Source organism: Hyposmocoma kahamanoa, unplaced genomic scaffold, assembly GCF_003589595.1.
Source record: "Hyposmocoma kahamanoa isolate Upper Pololo Valley unplaced genomic scaffold, ASM358959v1 93, whole genome shotgun sequence".
Classification (NCBI taxonomy): domain Eukaryota; kingdom Metazoa; phylum Arthropoda; class Insecta; order Lepidoptera; family Cosmopterigidae; genus Hyposmocoma; species Hyposmocoma kahamanoa.
This window is the reverse complement of record NW_020654810.1, coordinates 5,995,418-6,015,289: the sequence shown is the minus strand read 5'-3', so window position 1 is coordinate 6,015,289 and position 19,872 is coordinate 5,995,418. Positions and strand designations below refer to the sequence as shown.

The 19,872-nt window shown below is 35.7% G+C and overlaps 1 protein-coding gene across 1 annotated transcript in view; it reads left to right on the top strand.

Moving 5' to 3' along the window:
* The window catches only part of LOC113237631, a 33,810-nt gene that overhangs the window by 8,307 nt on the left and 5,631 nt on the right, over positions 1 to 19,872 (top strand). The window contains exons 5-17 of the mRNA XM_026474237.1: positions 1,636 to 1,798; positions 3,334 to 3,525; positions 4,206 to 4,294; positions 4,822 to 5,070; positions 5,840 to 5,945; positions 7,521 to 7,733; positions 9,245 to 9,339; positions 9,565 to 9,652; positions 10,633 to 10,751; positions 13,391 to 13,466; positions 15,634 to 15,757; positions 16,410 to 16,617; positions 18,714 to 18,874. Of these exons, the coding sequence (XP_026330022.1) occupies positions 1,636 to 1,798; positions 3,334 to 3,525; positions 4,206 to 4,294; positions 4,822 to 5,070; positions 5,840 to 5,945; positions 7,521 to 7,733; positions 9,245 to 9,339; positions 9,565 to 9,652; positions 10,633 to 10,751; positions 13,391 to 13,466; positions 15,634 to 15,757; positions 16,410 to 16,617; positions 18,714 to 18,874 (1,883 nt within the window). The remainder of the gene's footprint in view (positions 1 to 1,635; positions 1,799 to 3,333; positions 3,526 to 4,205; positions 4,295 to 4,821; positions 5,071 to 5,839; positions 5,946 to 7,520; positions 7,734 to 9,244; positions 9,340 to 9,564; positions 9,653 to 10,632; positions 10,752 to 13,390; positions 13,467 to 15,633; positions 15,758 to 16,409; positions 16,618 to 18,713; positions 18,875 to 19,872) is intronic.

Sequence of the window (19,872 nt, the reverse complement as noted above, 5' to 3'; positions counted from 1 at the left end):
TTGGGCGGTGCACAAGTAGCGTAAAGTGAAACTAAATAAGATATATAAAAACCGCTTATAAGGGGTTGTAGATCTCCTTTCGTATATGTTAATAACTCAGTTTTGTTAAAAATGTCGATTACGTCATTTATGAAAGGAGGGCAGAATTGCAGTGCCACTCTGAACATAAATCGCAAAGACGGGTACTGCCGCTACGCACGTCACCCTGCGACATAATTTGACTGTCTGTAATTTCACCAATAGTATTCTAAGTGACGATATATTATATTAAGACGAAGGTTTGAAATAGGGCTACCAGTGGCTTAAACTTAACTATAAATCAAGGAGATAAACCGCTTTGTCTTGCCACTAAGTTTGTTACATCCCCAATTAAGGCAAGTACTACTTTTGGAAAGTCAATTACAATATCTGTTTCAATCGATCAGGCTATTGATGGTCGTTGGAATTCGTTAACTTAAAGTTCAAGAACTTGATTTTTTTTAAATATTAATTGTAATTAATATTATAATGTTTTACTATCACGATACTCATTTATTTTTTGTGGAATTACTCGATTATAGTTTAAAGGTCGTTAGCTGCCACTTGGGTAACCGGTCAAATACAATATTTAGTAGTGAGTTTCATATGACGTATAACTGGTGTACTCAATTTGGTCGCATGTTATTAGTTATCATCTTTTTAAAGGCTGGATTTTAGGTTGTTTATCATACAACAAACTAATTTTTCTATGCGTTGGTTGATAGATATTTACTTTTTGGTTTTAATGGATTTTTCAACGCCATCTGTGAGAAATGTATGAAAGTTATAACCTAAATAATTCTAATTCAGTCTCGCCTTGAAAAGGCCCAAGTTATAGCGTTCAGGGAACAAGTTTGCAGCCAGGGAATTCCACTCCATAACCATTTGTTATATAAGTGTAGAAGCGAACCGCTTCCGTGCTAATCCTTGGAATATCCATAACATAGCGGTGAAACCCCAGTCTTTGTTTAGTTCCCCGATGATGGAAACGGGGAGGCGGTATACCTACCAGTTCTGGTCACCCGAGACTTTCACGACGCGGAAAGGGGAAGGCGGAATTAATTCGTCCAATTCCCTCTTTTTTCTTTCTATTTCTTTTTCATTATTTATCTTTTTTAGCACTTGCTTTGGCTGATTTTGATCCGAGAACCGTATTCCTGTCCAATTTTAATAGACGAAGCACGAAAGTACTGAATCAATTGTTGGGGTTCTGACGTAATATTTAGTTTGGAAAATCAGTGTTTTTCAGGCAGATCGAAGGAATTTTTATTTCTGTTGTTCAATCTCGATACCTCCAATGAACACGACAACTTCATTTTTGGACATGTTCTGTTTTTATTTCGTTTATGTTTCTTTATTTCTTTCTCAAAATTCTTTTCCTTTCGAATTTTCTTTTTTTTGCACATAATTCGGGGAGCATAATATTAGTAAATAAATATGGTTGTTTACATAAATAACAGAAAATGACCAAAAAATAAGGTTCATTGTACATAGGTATCGATCTGTGCATCAATAATAATATTACTGCATATCACTTTAGGTTTTCTACCTTTCCACCGACGAGCGTATAATTATTTATGTATCAAAAACAGAAATTTATTTTTACAAATGTTTCAGACATGCGCACCTTTATGGCCAGCCAGAATCGAAACCTCTGCTACCACCAGCACGAAACAGTTCGATTCCTTCGGCACTTGCTTCGTCTATTACAACGAATCCGATGTCAAACGGTATAGAGGCTTGGTTGAACAACATATGGAAAATTTTACCACTCATTATCGTAAGCGTTAATAAATATTAGTCGACTTCTTAGGTTTATGCGATTGATATACATAGGAATTTTTCGGATCTAAGGGCGCCTTCAAATTAGTTGCTTGTAGAAGCGCCTTCAGTAATTTTTAGTTCACTAAATTGTGACTGCGAAAGTGGCGCGTGCATTTCACGACAGTGGCGTTGCAACTGTACTTCGAAATATGGTATGAAAATTAGCAGTGGCGCGGTTGCAGCGCCACATTGGTGCCACTGTAGCGCTTCTATACACATCTAATTTGATGGCGAACTAAGTCGCTTATATTTGACTGACTTCAGTCAGTTGTGAATATAATGGGACAAAAAATACATACGCAATTTAGATCCGAAAAAAGTGTCATTTCCTATAATAAATATCGTATGTATTTTTTTAATATGGTTCATCATCAACTTATTTTACGTCCTACTACTGGACAGGGGTTTTTTCTAAACAAAAAGTAGGCTTTTTATGATAATAAGCGACGGGACGAACAAAGTGCGCCTGGCGGTAAGCGATAAGCCTGTCTATGTCGCAGTGTCAGAGTTTTAAATCGTAAAGATCTGTGGTGCACTGTTCCCGCTCTCGTCATCCTGAGATGTAAGTTGACAAGTCCCATGTTTTAATCTGCCATTCGGTTTAATGCTATTGGAGATTTTGAAGAGTTGTGAACCCACTTCTACGAGCAGGTTTCATCACGATGCGTCGCCTTACTATGAAAACCCGTAAGTCAATTATTTTAACAAACCCACTTTTTCAGTACAGAAAAATTCAATCAATTACCTTTTAAAATCTCAAATGTTTACTATGATTACCTAAATTGATTAACTAAAGCACTAAATAGATTTTTTAAGTTTATTTCCTTTTAAAAAATGGACGTATTAAAGGCTGTCCTTGTAAAGTTACTTATTTATTTAACCCAAAATTCAAAATTTGTATGTGGTCAGGAGGAGTGACATTTCTCCAGGCGTCTGATATACGCATTGTTTTAGAGTGTCATTGTCCCTTTTTTGTGAAACTTGTCGGAGTGTTACAATCCTGATTGGTCGACGAAATTGTTACATAAAGGGTCAACACAATTATCGCTATGAAATCGCGTTAATCTAGTCATGTAACAACGTTGGCACAGAAAGCTTTTCCTGAGTAACTCAAGCCGATTCTTCGTTAATAAATGTGTGAGAACCTAACATATCCGCTCAATGATTTTAATTAATTTTTTAATGTTATCTAAGGCCACTGTGGAACGCAAATGACGCGCATTCCACTGTCTTACTACCGGGCAATCCACCCGGTACTTTAGACGTTAGAGTGGTGCGCAGGCGGCTGCTGGTGCTGTCCCATATGATTTGTATCACCGACGCTATCCGTTTGTGCAGGATAGTCTGGAAACTATCAAAGCACGCCTCGGCAAACATACCTGATGTGCAGCAGAGTCGGAGTAACCTCAGCAGCATTCTAAGCCCATTAATATACTGGCGCTTATGGCGGTTACGTTTGGAATCTTAATTTAAATTAATATTTATCAACAGTACATCTGGCCGGTACCATGGGTCTGAACATAATGTACGACCACCGTAATGAATTGATACTTCTTGCGAATCCAACTAGATTTGGTGAAATTTCATACGTAAAGGCTACAGCGCCAACTACGAATGTCAAGGGCTTGTACTCTCACAACTTAGTACTCAAAAAAAAGGACCAGGACAACATAAAACAAATAGGTAAGACGGATTATTTGCAGCTTTTGTCTTTAAATCAGATAATAAGATCTTAAACGCATGTAATGGATGGAGGTAGTACATCTTACGAATTTCTCACGTGCTTGTAGCCGTTGTTGCCGATCTTTGTATTGGATTTGTAAACGGTTTTGATTGATTGATTGAGCGGTTATGATTTTTATGAAAGCGTCTTTTCTCAGCCAGGTGCCTTTACAACTAACAGAAATAGCAGTCGCAGGTCGCTCAGAGTGTTAAATCGCAAAGATTTAAGGGACACTGCCACTGCGCCTGTCACCTTGAGACATACGTTGACAAGTCTCATGTGCCTGTAATTTCAATAAAACGCTTACCCTTCAACATTGTAACGCTGTAAGGCTCACGTTACTGCTTCGGGTAGAAATAGGAACTCATTCACAAGGAGTTCTAGTGCTACTGAAGTCGCTATACTAATTGTAATATTTAATTTTTGTTGAATATCATGTAGTATTAACTGCTATGACATTCGTATATTTTTTTGTCAAAATATTTCGCTAGTTTATTATTATTACTGGTATAAAGATCGAACAAACACAAAGAAAAATTCCCCCGATTCGGCTGTATTCGAACCAACTTCTATAGCCTTAACGTGGCTGGCTACAATGGCAATGCGTATATGTTATTGAACATTTAATTTCTGTATTCAGGTTATGCTTTAACTGCGGGGAAGTTCTTCTCCAACATCGATGAATTTGTTTACGCATTCAACTTGCAGGATGCCAATAGAGAAGAAAAAGTAAGTAATATAAAAATATTTATTCAACTTGTCTTTGAACAAACATCTTTTTTAATTTTGGTATTATTCTAATGTCCAAACATAATGTATGTATAAAATTTAGTATCATACAAAGCAACAATTTAAATTCTATACTACTTAGTACAAGAATAGCTCAATACGACAACGTTAGGTTAGTTAACATGTGCGTGCGGTATGTCCGTTCACTCCGATATTTAGCGTCGTAATGGCGGGAGCGCTTATGTAGTTTTATGCCGTAACCCCATCTGTGCGAACTTATGAAAGTTTCTTCACTCAGTCAGGTACCGTTACAGCTACCAGAAGGCTGACATAGGTGTCGCTATATTGATTGAAATGTTTATTTTAACATGTCATTATTCATCACATATTCTGACAGCGAAAGATTGTAGGAAGACGTTTCTAATTTTAATAACTCGTAACCATTTTAAACTAGTGACGGAAAAATTTACATATCTACGCGTAACAACCATATACTAGTTACAATTGTTAAATTTAACTGTTTTCAGGTAGCATTTTTGCAGTATAAAGCCAATGACCATTCCTTGAATATTATAAATAATGGTACCATACTGTATGTAACGGCAGAAGAATTTGTTCCAAGAGATGTGAGTAACACATTGTTTGGTGCTGCTTTGAGTGGTGCTGATCTAAATTTGGATGGAGTAATGGAACTGTTAATAGGCGCACCTACGTATGCCGAGGTCGAAGACGTATATGAGACTGGTGCCTTGTTTATTCTCATCGGCGGAAACCCTGTGAGTATTTATCGAGTTCTTAGGTTTTCGCGATTGCTACACATTGGTAATGACTCTATTTTTTCGGGTTCTTTACAGGTCCCATGATCAAGGCTGACTGATGGTCTGATATTTTATTCATTTATTTAGAATACAAATACAATTACATATACCTCAAACAGTATTTTATAAACTTAAAATAAGTTTTCCCAAATAACGCTAATTCATCGCTTAGTACTGTGAACAAGTTATTAAAAAAAAGGAAAAGTTTGTGTTTGTGTGAGTGTGAATGGTGTGATGTTGTAGCATGAGTCAGAGAATGATTTCATGTAGTTTATGGTGATGTTTCGTGCGGTTTTAGTGTGTGTTAGTTGTTTGACAGGTAGAACCGAAGGGGGAAGTAGTTATGTATGCAGCGGGTTTAATTTTTTAATTTTTATGCACGTATACGTACATAAATGCAATCGAAAATACATACGTAGACGGTACGCATAAATTACGTAAATTTAAATAAGTACACATTAAATTTTAAGGATTTAAAGTTTTCAAAAAATGTTCTTTTAATTTGCACTTTATGTCCTTAACATTAACTTCCTGTTTCGGTTATGGTCAGTTCAACTGTGACCATGAGACATTTGTGAAGCCCCCGAAATGTGGATTCGTTTGAAAAAACTTCCAATTAACTTCCAATCTTTGAGTATTATTTTGAATATTGTATCTTAGATAATCTAGTGCTTAAACAATCAGAATCTTTTTAGGTGACAAAAGATTATTTACTTTGTACTTTCAGAATATGATAACTGATAAGAGAAGACGTGCCATATATGGGGATAAAAATGGAGCTCGTTTTGGGACAACGATAGCTTGCACCGATTTGGATGGGGATGCAATTCCAGGTAAGCTATTCTTAACTATATTTAAGGGCGTTATCTTCACTTGCTGAATTCGGTAGGTAATTTCACAATTGCAAAGTAATACTATAGAATTATATAATCTCAGTAGAGAGTACTAAAAAAACCGACCTCAAAAGTGCGTGGAATTACGTCTATTTGCTAAGTTTTATTGTAATGTCCTTAAATTCGCCACTATACCGGACTTGACATTGGAGATAATAAAAAACGGTTCTCACTACTCAAAGTATATGGAAAGAAAAACGCCTTGAATTGGAGACATAGCAAAATCAACCATTAAAATAATTGCTCCTTAGTAAAATTTAGGCGCTATTTATAAAAATGAATCTTCATGCGTGAACAGCCACCCTTAGAGGTGGATGATTTTCTTCAAAATGAAATGGGACCACTATGGAAGTACCCCCTTTCCAACAAAAAAAAAACATGAAAATCGGTCCACAAATACCGGAGTTATCACGTAACATACATGCAAAAAAAAAGAAAACAGTTGAATTGAGAAGCTCCTCCTTTTTTGAAATTGGTTAAAAATAAGAGAAGTAATGTGACTCCATATAAACGTAGCAGGGCTTGCAGGGCGGCTTGTATGTGTGCACGCCCGTCTCGTGCCGTGTATGGACGAACACATTCGCATAATCGTGAGATTATATAGATATAGATCTAGTGCGTGAGCACTAGAGTTGCACAGCGCGGACGCACATGCATTACAGCATTGAATGTTTAAAATATTTAATTATTTTTCTTGTATCAAATCTATAATTTTTTTATTTATAGATAGCTAAGATACCAAAGATACCAATCCGCGATAGTAGTTTAAAAATATAATATGTAAGTATTGCAATTGATTAAAGTCATTCAATACAGCACGAGAGTACCTACCATGATGTATACTTTACAACCTATAGGTACAATTACAATAAGAATGTTACAACCCTACGCTCAAAGTGACGCGTATACATTGACACGCTGAATAGGCGCAAGTTGCACTACTTGTTTTCTTATACTGTGGTACTGGTTCCAATAGCACCCTTGATGTAATAAGGCCACATTAACAAAATGACCATTTCTTAGGAGAGAGATTTAAATATTTACGAATGACATTACCAGACAACGCTTAAAGTGGAGACAAAATTTCACATATGTACGTGATGTAATGTTTACTTTTTGATATTTTTCACTAGCTTAACAATCATTTTATCATTCATTCTAGGTACATACTATTTAAACATTACAAGTTTATTAGAAACCCATAATAATTAAGGCATAATTGCAATACACAATGTACATATAAATAAATTATTAAATTCTAAAATATTTTTGCTGCTAACAGTACTTAATGCAAATAGACTAGACATCTGACCAAAAAAATGTTTATTCGAAATTTATTACAATCGTGGGCACCGCAACAAACCGGAGGAATAACGAATTAACCCGTAATTTGTGTTATGTGGTTCGCAATATTTTTATCACTTTGATGTTCTACAAGCACTTTGTCATATTAGATGAAAACTGGAACGATATAACAAAACATTTTCGTAATAAACTTATTCTTATTGTTCCTAGAAATTTTTGTATCTGCTCCATACGCAGACGACGGTTTTGGGGTTTTATATATCCTGTCGGGATATGAACTGAACAAGACACTGATCAGCTCTGATGTGCGAAGCAAATACCTTGAGGATTTCAAGATGACGCAAATGATCAAATCGGAAAGATTTAAGTCGTTTGGTTATAGCTTGCAGGTTGTGCCGGAACGTAATAACCAAGGGTGCGATAGTAAGTACCTATAGTACTCATGTACTAACTATTATGTACCTTTTCTCTTAAGATTTTTAGGGAGCCTTCAAATTAGACGCTTATAAAAGCAATGGTACCACTGCGGCATTGTAGCCACGCCACTACTAATTTTCATACAATACTTTCAAGGTCAGCCATAGCGCCACAATCGCGCCACACGCGCACCACTTTTGCAGGCTAGATATTATTATTCCAATGTTATTAAATAAAGATATTGTATGAATATTAGTCCTGGCGCGGCGGCCACGCATGCCACTATATTATTATTTTTGAATTGAGATGAGTAATCTGGTTATGATAGTAATTAATTTGTTTAGTGGGTACGGTTTTATTAAATAAAGGTAATTGTATATTACGTATGCGTTATTAGGCCTCCTAGTGAACGGTAGGAAATTTCATCTACTATAGTCCATCTGTTTAGGTACTTAAATAAATGTAAACAATCTTGAGATGTCTATTTAATGAAATATACATTTATAAAATGATTTTCCCTTACCTTCAAATACAAAATACAAATACTTAGTTTCATATGAAATTGCATGCCTATTTTTATACCTATTGATTTGTAAAGCATGTTTCAATAAAAAGATGTATCAAGATTGTTTACATTTAGTTAAGTACCTAAACAAATGGACTATAGGTATATCATCTTCGAACAGTTACGGTGTTGGTGTTAATTGTCGTAAAATATAAAACAATGTACTTAAGTACTTACATATGTATACATGTATACTAAATATTAACACTTAATCGAGAATACTTAACCTATTTTCTTCATTTATTTCATACAAAGACATTTAAGAAAACATAATAAAATTTCCCGCCAAGCTGCGAAAGCATTTTGTTGACGAGGTTGCATTCATAATCACAAAACTATATTATTCCTAATGCATTTGTCAAAATTAGTGTACACTAACTAAATTTACATGTTTTCATGAAGTACTTATTAACTTTATATTTTTCTTTAAAGTGAATTTACATAACAATTCTCTGCTGTCTCTCAAAAAAAAATTTGTTAAATATAATTAGCAAGAAATGACTATTTTTTACAATAATAGTGGTTTATTTTTGGATATACATATTTATTGGTAGGGTTTTTACGTCGATGAGGTATGAATCAAAAGTCGTAACAGCTCAGCTGAACTTTGTATGACTCTATGGCGTTTTCCCTTTGTTTGGATGGCTAAATATTCTTTGGCGGAAGTCAGTCAGTTGACGTACTTCTTGTTTAAGAAGGCTTCAGCGAGAGTAAATGAAAGCTCTCTTCTGCGGAATTTTGTATGTGGCCCCCAGGGTTCCTGGTTTTCTATTGTAAAAAAAAAAAGCTCTAACACTGAAATAAGAGTACTTGAGCATTTTTCAGGCTGTTACGACACTACCCATGTTGCAAATTGATTCTGAAATTTTTCTTATAACGCCCACAGCATTCCGGGTTGATTTTTAATTGTAACGGATATGTATTAAGTTTCTTTTTGTTGTGAAATTAACAGACTTGGCAGTGGGAGCACCAAAAACTGCAAATGTTGCGTTCCTGCGGTGTATACCGACAATCAATGTCACTTTGTCGGGAGATACACTTATTTCGGTAAATAATTTTTTTCTATCTATATGGTACTCGAAACTTTTATATTTTGCTTATTGCAGCGATTAGCGGTTAAAATTATGAATAGTATTGGCTCTACTTCTACGAAATTATTACAAAACATTTCTGTTTCGAAAATTCAATACAATTTTGTATAGCATTATGAATCACATAGAGTTATAAACAACGATTTGTAAAAATTACCGACTGAAGCAACTTGTTTTTCAGAATGTGAAAGAATTGGACGACAATTTTACACTACAAGTATGCGTTAATGTATCTTATCACGATAAATCAACAGTCAATATAAGCACTAGTAAGTAATTCTTAAAACTACACTCACGGACATATTTAGAGGAGCGCGGTAAAAGAGTAAAATTATGATAACAATGGAAGAGTTCGTTCAGGGATGTTCTGCAATCTTACTGGTAATGGTGCTGGTGAAATTACAGGCACTATCAATTAATATCTCAGGGTGACAGGTTCGTTGCACTGCAACTGTTATGGACAGGTGTGCTGTTACCAACAGGCGTACAACGCTTGGTATCATGGAAAAAAAAAATTGTTCACATATCGTCGCCTTAGAGTGAAATCCTTGCATACGCGTTTACACATAGTTCGTTTTTACTGATTTGTGTTGAAGAAAAACCTATTAACTACTTGCTCAAATATATTATTAAAGTAATATAGTAATCTGAAACAGGTATAATTGAACTAATTAAAATGCTAATTACAAAAATTATCGCGTTTACTACATTTTACGCCATTTTTATCTTCGTCCTGAAAAATTACATAGAAATCACATATGAGGTACAGACGACGATATTCCAGAACGTCTTCGCCTTTTCATCACCGGGGGACTAGGTGTAGGCTTGAGTCCCTATGTTGTGGATATTTCAAAGATTCGTACGAAGCGTTACACTTGCACATTTATATGGCGAACGGCTATGGAGTGGAATTCCCAGCCTGCAGACTTATTGCCTGAACGTCGTAACTTGGGCCTTTTCAAGGCGAGAGTGAATAGGCATTATTTAGGTGTGCAGGCTGCATCGTCGACCTTATCGTCACTTTCCATCACGTGAGATGGAGGAATAAAAAAAAGTTTAATTTGAAAACAGCATGACTTCGATCGTCTTTGTTTCTATTAAACGCTATGATTTAAGCGTCCAGCGGTCCATATGAACATTGTTGCCGTATTTAACCTTTTTTGGCGATCCTCTAAATATGTCCATGAGTATATTTGTATTCAGTTGTTCTCTGTACATTACCGTTACACAGTACATTGTGTTTTCCCAGAATTGTTAGTAACAACCAAAGTCGTAAGTGGAATTGACATTGAAATAGAGAATCCGAATTTTGAAGTAGATTTGTCTGAAAGATTGGACCATCGTTGTGATGATGTCATCGTGAAACCGGTATGTGTATTTGTTTAAACATTTTTTCTAGGCGCTGTTACACATAAACCTATTATATTCAGTGATTAACCTCTGGTCAAAGTCAAAGTCGAAGTCAAGCAATCTTTATTTCATATGTAAGCAAATTACACTAGATATAGTCATATTGATTAAACTCTATTGCTCATTCGTAAGGCAGATTTTCCTAAGAAGAATGAGCAAGAAACTTTAGGGGTTGCTCACCGTAAATATAGATTTGAATACGTTTATCATTACAATATTTAATTTAAACATCTTAGACCGAGAATACATGAAAGAGCTAAACCGGTCACTACCAAGAATTTTTGTCATCCAAGACGCAGAAGATGTATAATAAATAACTTGTAGTATACAGTTTTTGTTTGATAGTAGTTTTAATGCTCGTAAATGGCAAATTTTAAATATCAATCGGAATCTAGAAGCGTATACATTGCCCCTTATATGAATTTGAGACTTTATGAAGACAATTCTCAAGAACAGCTAGTTTATTTTTATTCCACGTATTAATGTTATGTCTGTCACTATATTTCTTAAAACAAAAGCATTTTTCTTTCACGTTAGTGTAAGAATGTTAATCTTCGGATTTAAATCGCTTATATTTGTTTTTTCAAACAAACCAACGTTTGGTGCCCTTTACAGGTCCCATGGTCACGGTTGACTAAGGTGGTACAGCTATCGACCAGTTATATCTAAAATTAGTGCAAACCACCTTATTTTTTCACTATAGTTACAGAAGTTATTAATTAAATACCTTATTTTCAATTTTACAAAGAAACATTCCAATTTACGCTACATTACGTTTTACAAATTATTTTATTAAATGAATTTTTATTAAGTTAAATTTGTTATTAATTAATAATAGATTTAGAATAAATTAAAACATATTAATTAATACTGCAGTCTTATGTCTGTTTGGGATTTTTCATCAGAGGAAATACTGGACCCCATCCTCCCTGTTGAAATTAGGATGTTTTTTAATTTCAATGGCCTTTCGCAGCACCCTGGGTAGATAACCGACTTCTTTTCAAGGACCTGGGGTTTATCAAACTTCTTTGAATGTGTATTTCATTATTTCCTATGTGTAACAATAAACCTAAGAACTCGAAATGTTAATCTCTTTAAACTTGTCTCTCATAAACACTCTGGGACCCAGATTGTAAATTGCCCTAACCGCAAGCTTCTGCAGGACAAAGATTCTATTAATATAGGCGGCATTATCCCAAACGTTTTTATAATGTTGTATAATGTTGAGTCAAACATTTGTATAATATTATTTTGGTAGATATTAGACAATTGATCTTTTGTAGAAGTTGATAATAAGGTCCATTCAAAGGTCTGGGCTATTTTGGCCCGTGATAGACTGAGGAATATGTCGTACACTTGGTATAATTCGTTACTACGGTCTCGCGGTCTCCTCAACGTACTAATACGCATAATGAAGGCCTCATCAAAACCAATCATTTGCGTCCGAACACAAGGTAGCCAAAGTAGACGCTGTACACTGCTGAGGAATTCTTCTCATTTGTCTACCATTTCTATCATCAGATTAGCTCTAGGTTACCGTAACATTTTATTTTTACCCAAATTATATCTATGTGCCAAGTTTTATTGTAATCGGTTAACGAAAAGTTGGTGAAATTCAATAAACCAGATTCATCTCCTAATTTGTTACCCTCAGTGTTGGAATATTTTCTTCAAATTTCCTCTTTCCAACAAACAAGGAATCATCGAAATCGGTTCCCAAATGTCGAAGTACCTGCGTAACATACATACGAAAAATAAAAAATACAGTTCAATTGAGAATCTCGTCCTCTTTTGAAGTCGTTTTAAATTTTGTTAAATACACTTCTGTAGTAAAGTAATTGCTAGATATATACTAAAAAATATATATCAAAATACAATATACAAGAGGTGTCATCCGCTCTATACTCTACGTGTCTTATTTACTTGAAGTTTAGATAAATATATTTTTCACCTCACTAGCTCGAAAAGGTTTACTTTCTTATTGGAAATCAGCACGCAAAAGCTTTTTTCCACACTAGCAAAAGGGTTTTTGAAATTCGACCTTTACTGTGGTACAGCTTTTTTGTGAAAAAAAAAACGACAAGTTTAACTACGCGATTTGTCGTACATTATTTATGTAATATAAATCCGTTGGTATATTTTATTCTTATTATTGTTGGCATTAAATTTATAACGACAATTAATTTTCTTATAGTTCAACTGTTTTTCTCTGCCATTTTCCTCGATACAGTGCGGTCAAAAGTTGTGTGTTTCGCTCGGCAGCAAAGTTGTTTTGCCTCTCGTGGCTTGAAACCCTCGGTACGATCAGGATTCTATCAAAGGGTCGTATTCCAGAACTCTACTCAATGCTCAAGTCAGGATTTGAGCAGACTTGAGTATGATTTCAAGCACTGGAAATACGACCCTAATGGCAAGGACTTGAGTATGATTTTCAGTGCTCACTGCAATACTCAAGTCCTGACTTGAGTATTGAGTAGAGTTCTGGAATACGACACTTAGAATACTTCGCTTGCTCAGGTTTCAATACAAGCACTCGCGTCAACAACTTTGCAGCCTTCAATAACAAATACGTAACCATTTTTTGTTCCATATTGCAGCTTTACCACGAATCGGGTAAATATGTCTTGAAAAGTCAACTGACCAGCGATTTGGAGGCGTCACTTGTTGAAACAGGCAAGTTTTTTTTTTAAGGCTGGATGGCATTCGTGTACATAACCGTTTCGGTCACAAACTAAATCTTAAATGTTTTCCTCGGTGTCGACAAACCGCAAAAGAAATGAATTCATATGTCGCATATTGACGTCTTTTTGTTTCTAATATAATATATAAAATAAGGAAAAATTGAGAAAAAGTTTTTTTTCCATAGGAAATGGTACCATTTTTCCGGATTTAAATCGCGTATATTTGTTTTTTCAAACGAACCAACCTTTTGGGCCCTTTACAGGTCCCATGGTCACGGTTGACTGAGGTGGTACAGTCATCAATCAGTTATGTCTAATATTAATGCAAACCACCCTATGTTTGTTTGAAAAAACGAATATACGCAATTTAAATCCGGAAAAATAGTTTCATTTCCTATGTGTAACAATCGCGAAAACCCAAGAAATTTCTTACCCGTATAAACCTAAAGAAAGAACGCGTACATTTCTAAAGGTAAACAACACTACTTCGGTTTCCATGATTAAAAACTTATTTCTGCACCAAGTTGTTTCTTGTGATGATTATGACCACTAATTGAAATGTGGTTAAAATTATATACTGTGCCAAACAACCACATCAATTGATCTGAAACTAGGGAATTTCCTGTATTGTGTGTAAAGCTTTCCCACGGCCTGAGGTTTCCAGGGCCGCGGTGCGCAAGTGGGAAGAGTGGAATTCGCCGGGCGTCGGTATCGTCAAAGGCGTGAAAAGCAACTATAACAGAGCAATGAAAGTCACTCTTGGGCATTACCCAGAACACCCAAACAAACTTTGTTTAACCCTGTCCATTGTAAATATCGGGAACCCATCTGGGTTACTCCTTGTCTGGAAAGGTACTAATGGCAGTTTCAGCAATGGAATTTGAGATCTAATACAGTGTGTTAATGGTAATATTTTCTCTGAAGAGAGGGTTAAGACCATAGTCCACTACGCTAGACTAATATGAATTGGACTTCATACATTTTCCAGGGGTACGTTTTACTTATACGAAAACGAAATAAACTAATTTCAAAGCAATTACCGTTTTGTACCGTAAACTGAAGCCTGAACGTACTGAATGGGAGCCGCAACCACGATTTGACCTAGGTAAAATACGTTTGTTTTATTTATACCATCAACGAATCCAGTGTCTAACAATAATAATTTTGTCGAAATGAAAATTCAGCATTGTAAACTATATTAAGGAAATAACTGTCCTTCCGCACCACACCGGCTTTTAAATTACACTCTTAAGGTCGTATTCCAGAACTGTACTCAATGCTCAAGTCAGGATTTGAGCAGACTTGAGTATGATTTCAAGCACTGAAAATACGATCCTAATGGCAAAGACTTGAGTATGATTTTCATTGCTCACTGCAATATTCAAATCAGGACTTGAGTATTGAGTAGAGTTTTGGAATACGACTCTTAGGGTCGTACTCCAGAACTCTACTCAATGCTCAAGCCAGGATTTGAGTATGGTTTAAAGCACTCGAAATTATACTCAAGTCCCTGCTATTAGGGTCGTATTTCCAGTGCTTATGTTTCCAGTGCAATCCTGACTTGAGCATTGAGTAGAGTTCTAGAATACGACCCTCAGTATCGAACAGACAAATATCATGGTGAGTCGGGTTTAAACTTATTATTTATGAAAAATGATATTATACTAAGTAAAAATTATTTAAATTGACAATATATTAAATAATTGTTATATAATATTAGTTTCACATGAAAAAAATATTATAAAATGTGAATGGTATATCAAACAAGAATTATAGGAAGTGAAATTGGTACAAATAAAAATTATTTTAAATGAACGGTATTTGTTTTGAAATTAGTTTATTTAATTGTCATAAAAGTGAGGCACACCCGTGGGCTTAGTAACGACAGAACGAAGTGATTGTCTATACGGGTGAAAATCAAGAAAGTTTGGCTACCCATAGCAGTAGGTAGATGCCCGGTTAGGTTAGAACAGTAGGAATAACGCATACCCATTTAGATTTCGCAATCCACAGCGGTATAGAATATTGCGTATATCTGAATAGGTTTTAACAAATGTACGAACGTTTTTATTAGAATCTTACCTGTCAATTGTGAAACAATTGTTCTCCCATTAAGCTATTGCGGTCTTTGTTAATGTAATTTCTTTCTCTTTTGACAGACTTTAACAGCGCTTGGGTATCTCTCAGTCCGTACAGTGTGACCAGCCTAACGAGCGAAGTTCATCGATCTTGTTTTAGTGATTGTGCGCCTCGATTAAACGTTTCGCTATTATTCGGTGGTCGGTGAGTTACAACTCGTAATACTCTTGACGTTGTGACGTCAACTAACGCTATTTCAAGGCCAAGTTTAGTTCATGAATCTCATCATCATCGCCAACCATTACAATTAGGTTTAGGTCATTGTTCGCCACGCTGCCCCAAGGCGCTTTTAGGATTACCTTGTGTAAAGCGTTACCCAAAGATACCTGATCCCCTAACTTTTACCAACAGTAGAGCTCCTTAAAGTGCTCCTCCAGGGAACTACTGTCACCTTCTTATATCTGCCGCCAAGCGGTAATGTTAGCTGGGTAAGGGTGCTGGTCAAATTATAGGCACATTATCAACTTGTCTCAGGGTGACGGGCGCAGTGGCAGTGCCCCTAAGATCTTTTTTAAAATCTTTGCGATTTAAAGTGAGTGGCACTAGAATTGAACAGATGTGCCTCTTACTATTGAAACTAAAAATTGATATTTAATGAATCTTTCACACATACTCCCCTGTTGCACAAAAAGTAATTGTACCTACTAAATAAAAACTAATGCAGCAGCTGATTTTTTTCGCGTTTTGGTGGTGACACTAATATAGCAAAATTTGTAAGTTTCATCAACTAAACTTGGCTTTAAAGTAGTTTCAGTTAATTTTGTTAACCACTAATAAATTCGTATATAAATTACAGGAACAGCACACAAAACTATACTCTTGGCTCGAAACCTACTGATACCTTGGAGGTAATAGTGACCAACTATGGCGGCACTGTATCCACAACATGTGTACGCGTGCGCATAAATGGTACAAAAGTTACTAGTACTGACTGCGAGAAAGAGGGAGCCAATTCTACATTTTATGTGTGCAGCCTTCCAGCACCTTTACGGAGAGGGGCTACGGTAATGTTTTTATGTATATTAATGATTTTACTAAAGTTTCGGTGAGCCTATTTTTATGAAAACAGACATGGTGACGCTTGACTAAGCGACAATATGGTGAGGAAGATACACTTGACTAATAATACAAAGATCGAACACACAGAAAAAAAATCATCTACCCGGTGGGACTTGAACCCACGTCCATGCTGCACCGTAGCATTGCTCTTACCAACTGAGCCACAGATCCAGTTACCGAGTCGTCGTAATTCTCCTCTGTTTTTGTTATAGATCTTTGTAGTAGCTTTCGGCCTTCGTCGCGGTTAGTGACATCTAGTGTAAGATTTTCGAATTACCTTCTAACCTCTATGAAGATAGGCTTGTCAATTTGCTTGCTTCGCGACCAGGTTTTTGCGATCATAGCAATCATTGGAAATGAAGTTGCGTTTGCGCATCTAAATCGCATATTATATTTGTTTATATTTTTTAAGCAAACTGACATTTCGATTTATTATATTATAATAAGAGCAAGTAGTGCAACCCCCGACTGTTCGGCCAATAAAGCTTAGACTTCGCTCGGAGCGTTAGTTGTTTGTTACATTATTATTTTAGTTGCACCTACATGTTGTAAGCATCACAGAATTCTCGGACTATATTGAAATAACCTCTATTAAATGAACTAATCATCGCGTATAAGTAGGACTATGATTATGAATAAGAAAGGAAATGGTGAACAATTCCATATTTGAGGCACTCTTGTGCAAACTACCACACACACAACAATAAACATGTCTACTATTTGATGTCGTTTTTGAGAAACCACTGGCATCGGCTTCTTTTCTATAATTAATGGCGTGTGGGAACGACTCGCGCCATGCAACGCAAGTGCACTGCGAGATTATTCGAACGTGTGCGCCCGTACCCGCAGGCGTACACACGTACAAACCTCGTTGCGATATTTGAATGGAGTTTTTTTGTAAGTAAATAAGTGCGCATTTCACCTCCATCTCACGTGATGAAAAGTGACGATGAGGTCAACGATGTAATACTTAAATAGTGGCCATTCAATCTCGCCTTGAAAAGGCCAAGTTACCTATAGCGATCGGGGAACAAGGCTGCTGGCAGGGAATTCCATTCCTTTGCCGTTCGCCATATAAATGTGCTAGCAAAACGTTTCGTGTGAATCTTTGGAATATCCACAAGATAGGCGTGGACCTCAAGCCTACGCCTAGTCTCATTATGATGGAATAGGGAAGGCGGAATCAAATCAATTCGATCGCACGCTCTCGTGATATATCCTGTAAAATACTGATAAGCAGGCAACTTTACGACTGTGTTTAAGTTAATCCGAGTCACCTATAGCCTCTTGATACGTTTTTCTTGTGAATCCAGTGTGGTCAGTTGGTATTTAGCAAAACCATCCCATAGGTGGCAGCGGTGGCAGCAGTACTCCATATATGACTGGACTTGTGCTTGATACAGTTGAAGCAACTGTTTTACAGGTCCTATGGCCACGAATGACTAATTGATGACTTCTCAAGAGCCCGAACCGTTGAACGGGTGAACCGTGACTTCATGGGCTTCTTCTTGCTTACAACTAACAAGACGAAAACAACAACTAACTGGACCTGGGCAACAGACATTTCAACATTTTATTTTGTCTATACTCTAACTAAAGTATTCTGGCAAATCAGACTCTTTTTTTACAAGGTGCTGACAAGTTAAGTACGACAAAATATTAGTGTTGACAGTTTGCATCAGAATTACTTTACGTTTACATCACGTTTAAATTAAATAAATTTGAATGTCACGGCGAATAAACTGGCCGAATATTTGGTTATTCGGCTACGCTTCCGGCCGAAATATACTATTTGTTACTACACTAGTTTATATCAAAAATAGGACCAAAGTTATATTAAAATGCGATTTTTTTTTGTCAGACGACATTGGTTGGGCAGCGGCTAGTAATGATAGCGATACTGAAAAAGTTCCAGGTTCAATTCCCTGTAGGATGCATTTGGAAAACGAACTTTTCTAACTTAGTTTTCTAAGTTTGTCACCACACTTCAGGCAATAAATTATCCGCAATACATTATTTAAAATGGTTTTAAACTTCAAAGGTTACAATGCAAATAACATTGAACACAACGAGATCATTCCGTTCCAAGGAAAACATCTATGTAGAAACTCATACATTTGAAGACTGTCATTCTTCTAATGGGACCCAGGAAGATTATGAATTCAACCTTGCTCTTAATGGAGATCATGTTCATTTATACACGTAAGTATTTCTATTCATACGAAGTAAAAAATACAACATTCAAATAAGACATGAACCAAAATGATCTGAATAAAAAATACCCCCAAATCTTATATTTATGACTATTTACAGCATTAGACCGTAAATATTACGCATCGGGAAAAAATGGAAATGGTGACAATTTCCGAACGTCGTTGCCGCGTCTAATAATATATCGCATTATCTAAGGAAAAACTGTTATGTCTGTCTGTCTAAAAATTTCTGGTAAACTGAATGGTTGAGATGACCAAATGATAAGCTTTATCGGCCATTTCGCGGTTGGAATTACCCCAGAAGATGTAAAAACATAAATTTCTGCAATAGAAATCTTTAAATCAGAATATATTTTCTTCAAATTTTATAAATGTATGATGATGATTTTTGTGTATTTAGGTACACAATCCATAAAACCACGGATAAAAATTATGATATATTACTAGTCTCTCTTCTCTCGTTGTTGATATTCATTCAGAACATTTATAAAAATTGAAAATTATATATTTTTGAGATGTTATAACTGCGTTACTGTTGTTATCAGTGCAGATCGATTTCCTTAGATAATAGGGAATCAAATTTCTGGTAGAAAATTATGAAGGAATTTAAATTAAATATGAATAGGCTTATCTATTAAATCAAAAATTATCAACGAAAGAACCTTCAATAAATTAAAAGATTCAGGCGTTACTTTGCGGAAATCCATGTTAATTAAAATACAAGTAAATTAATTTACTATTCCACGAACACAGTGAATGTTAAATCAAGCACAATAGCTACTCTTATATTGATTTTTTTTCATGCAATTTTCTCATCCTCTCTCCGTATAATATTAATATAACACAAGCACCACTACAGCGGCAAATACCACCACCAAAAATATACCCGACACGTGTTTCGCCTATATCCGAGGCTTCCTTAGGGATTGTTGATTCTTCAGTCTTCATTAACTTGATTCTTGATTAACTTCACTGAAAAAATTCAAC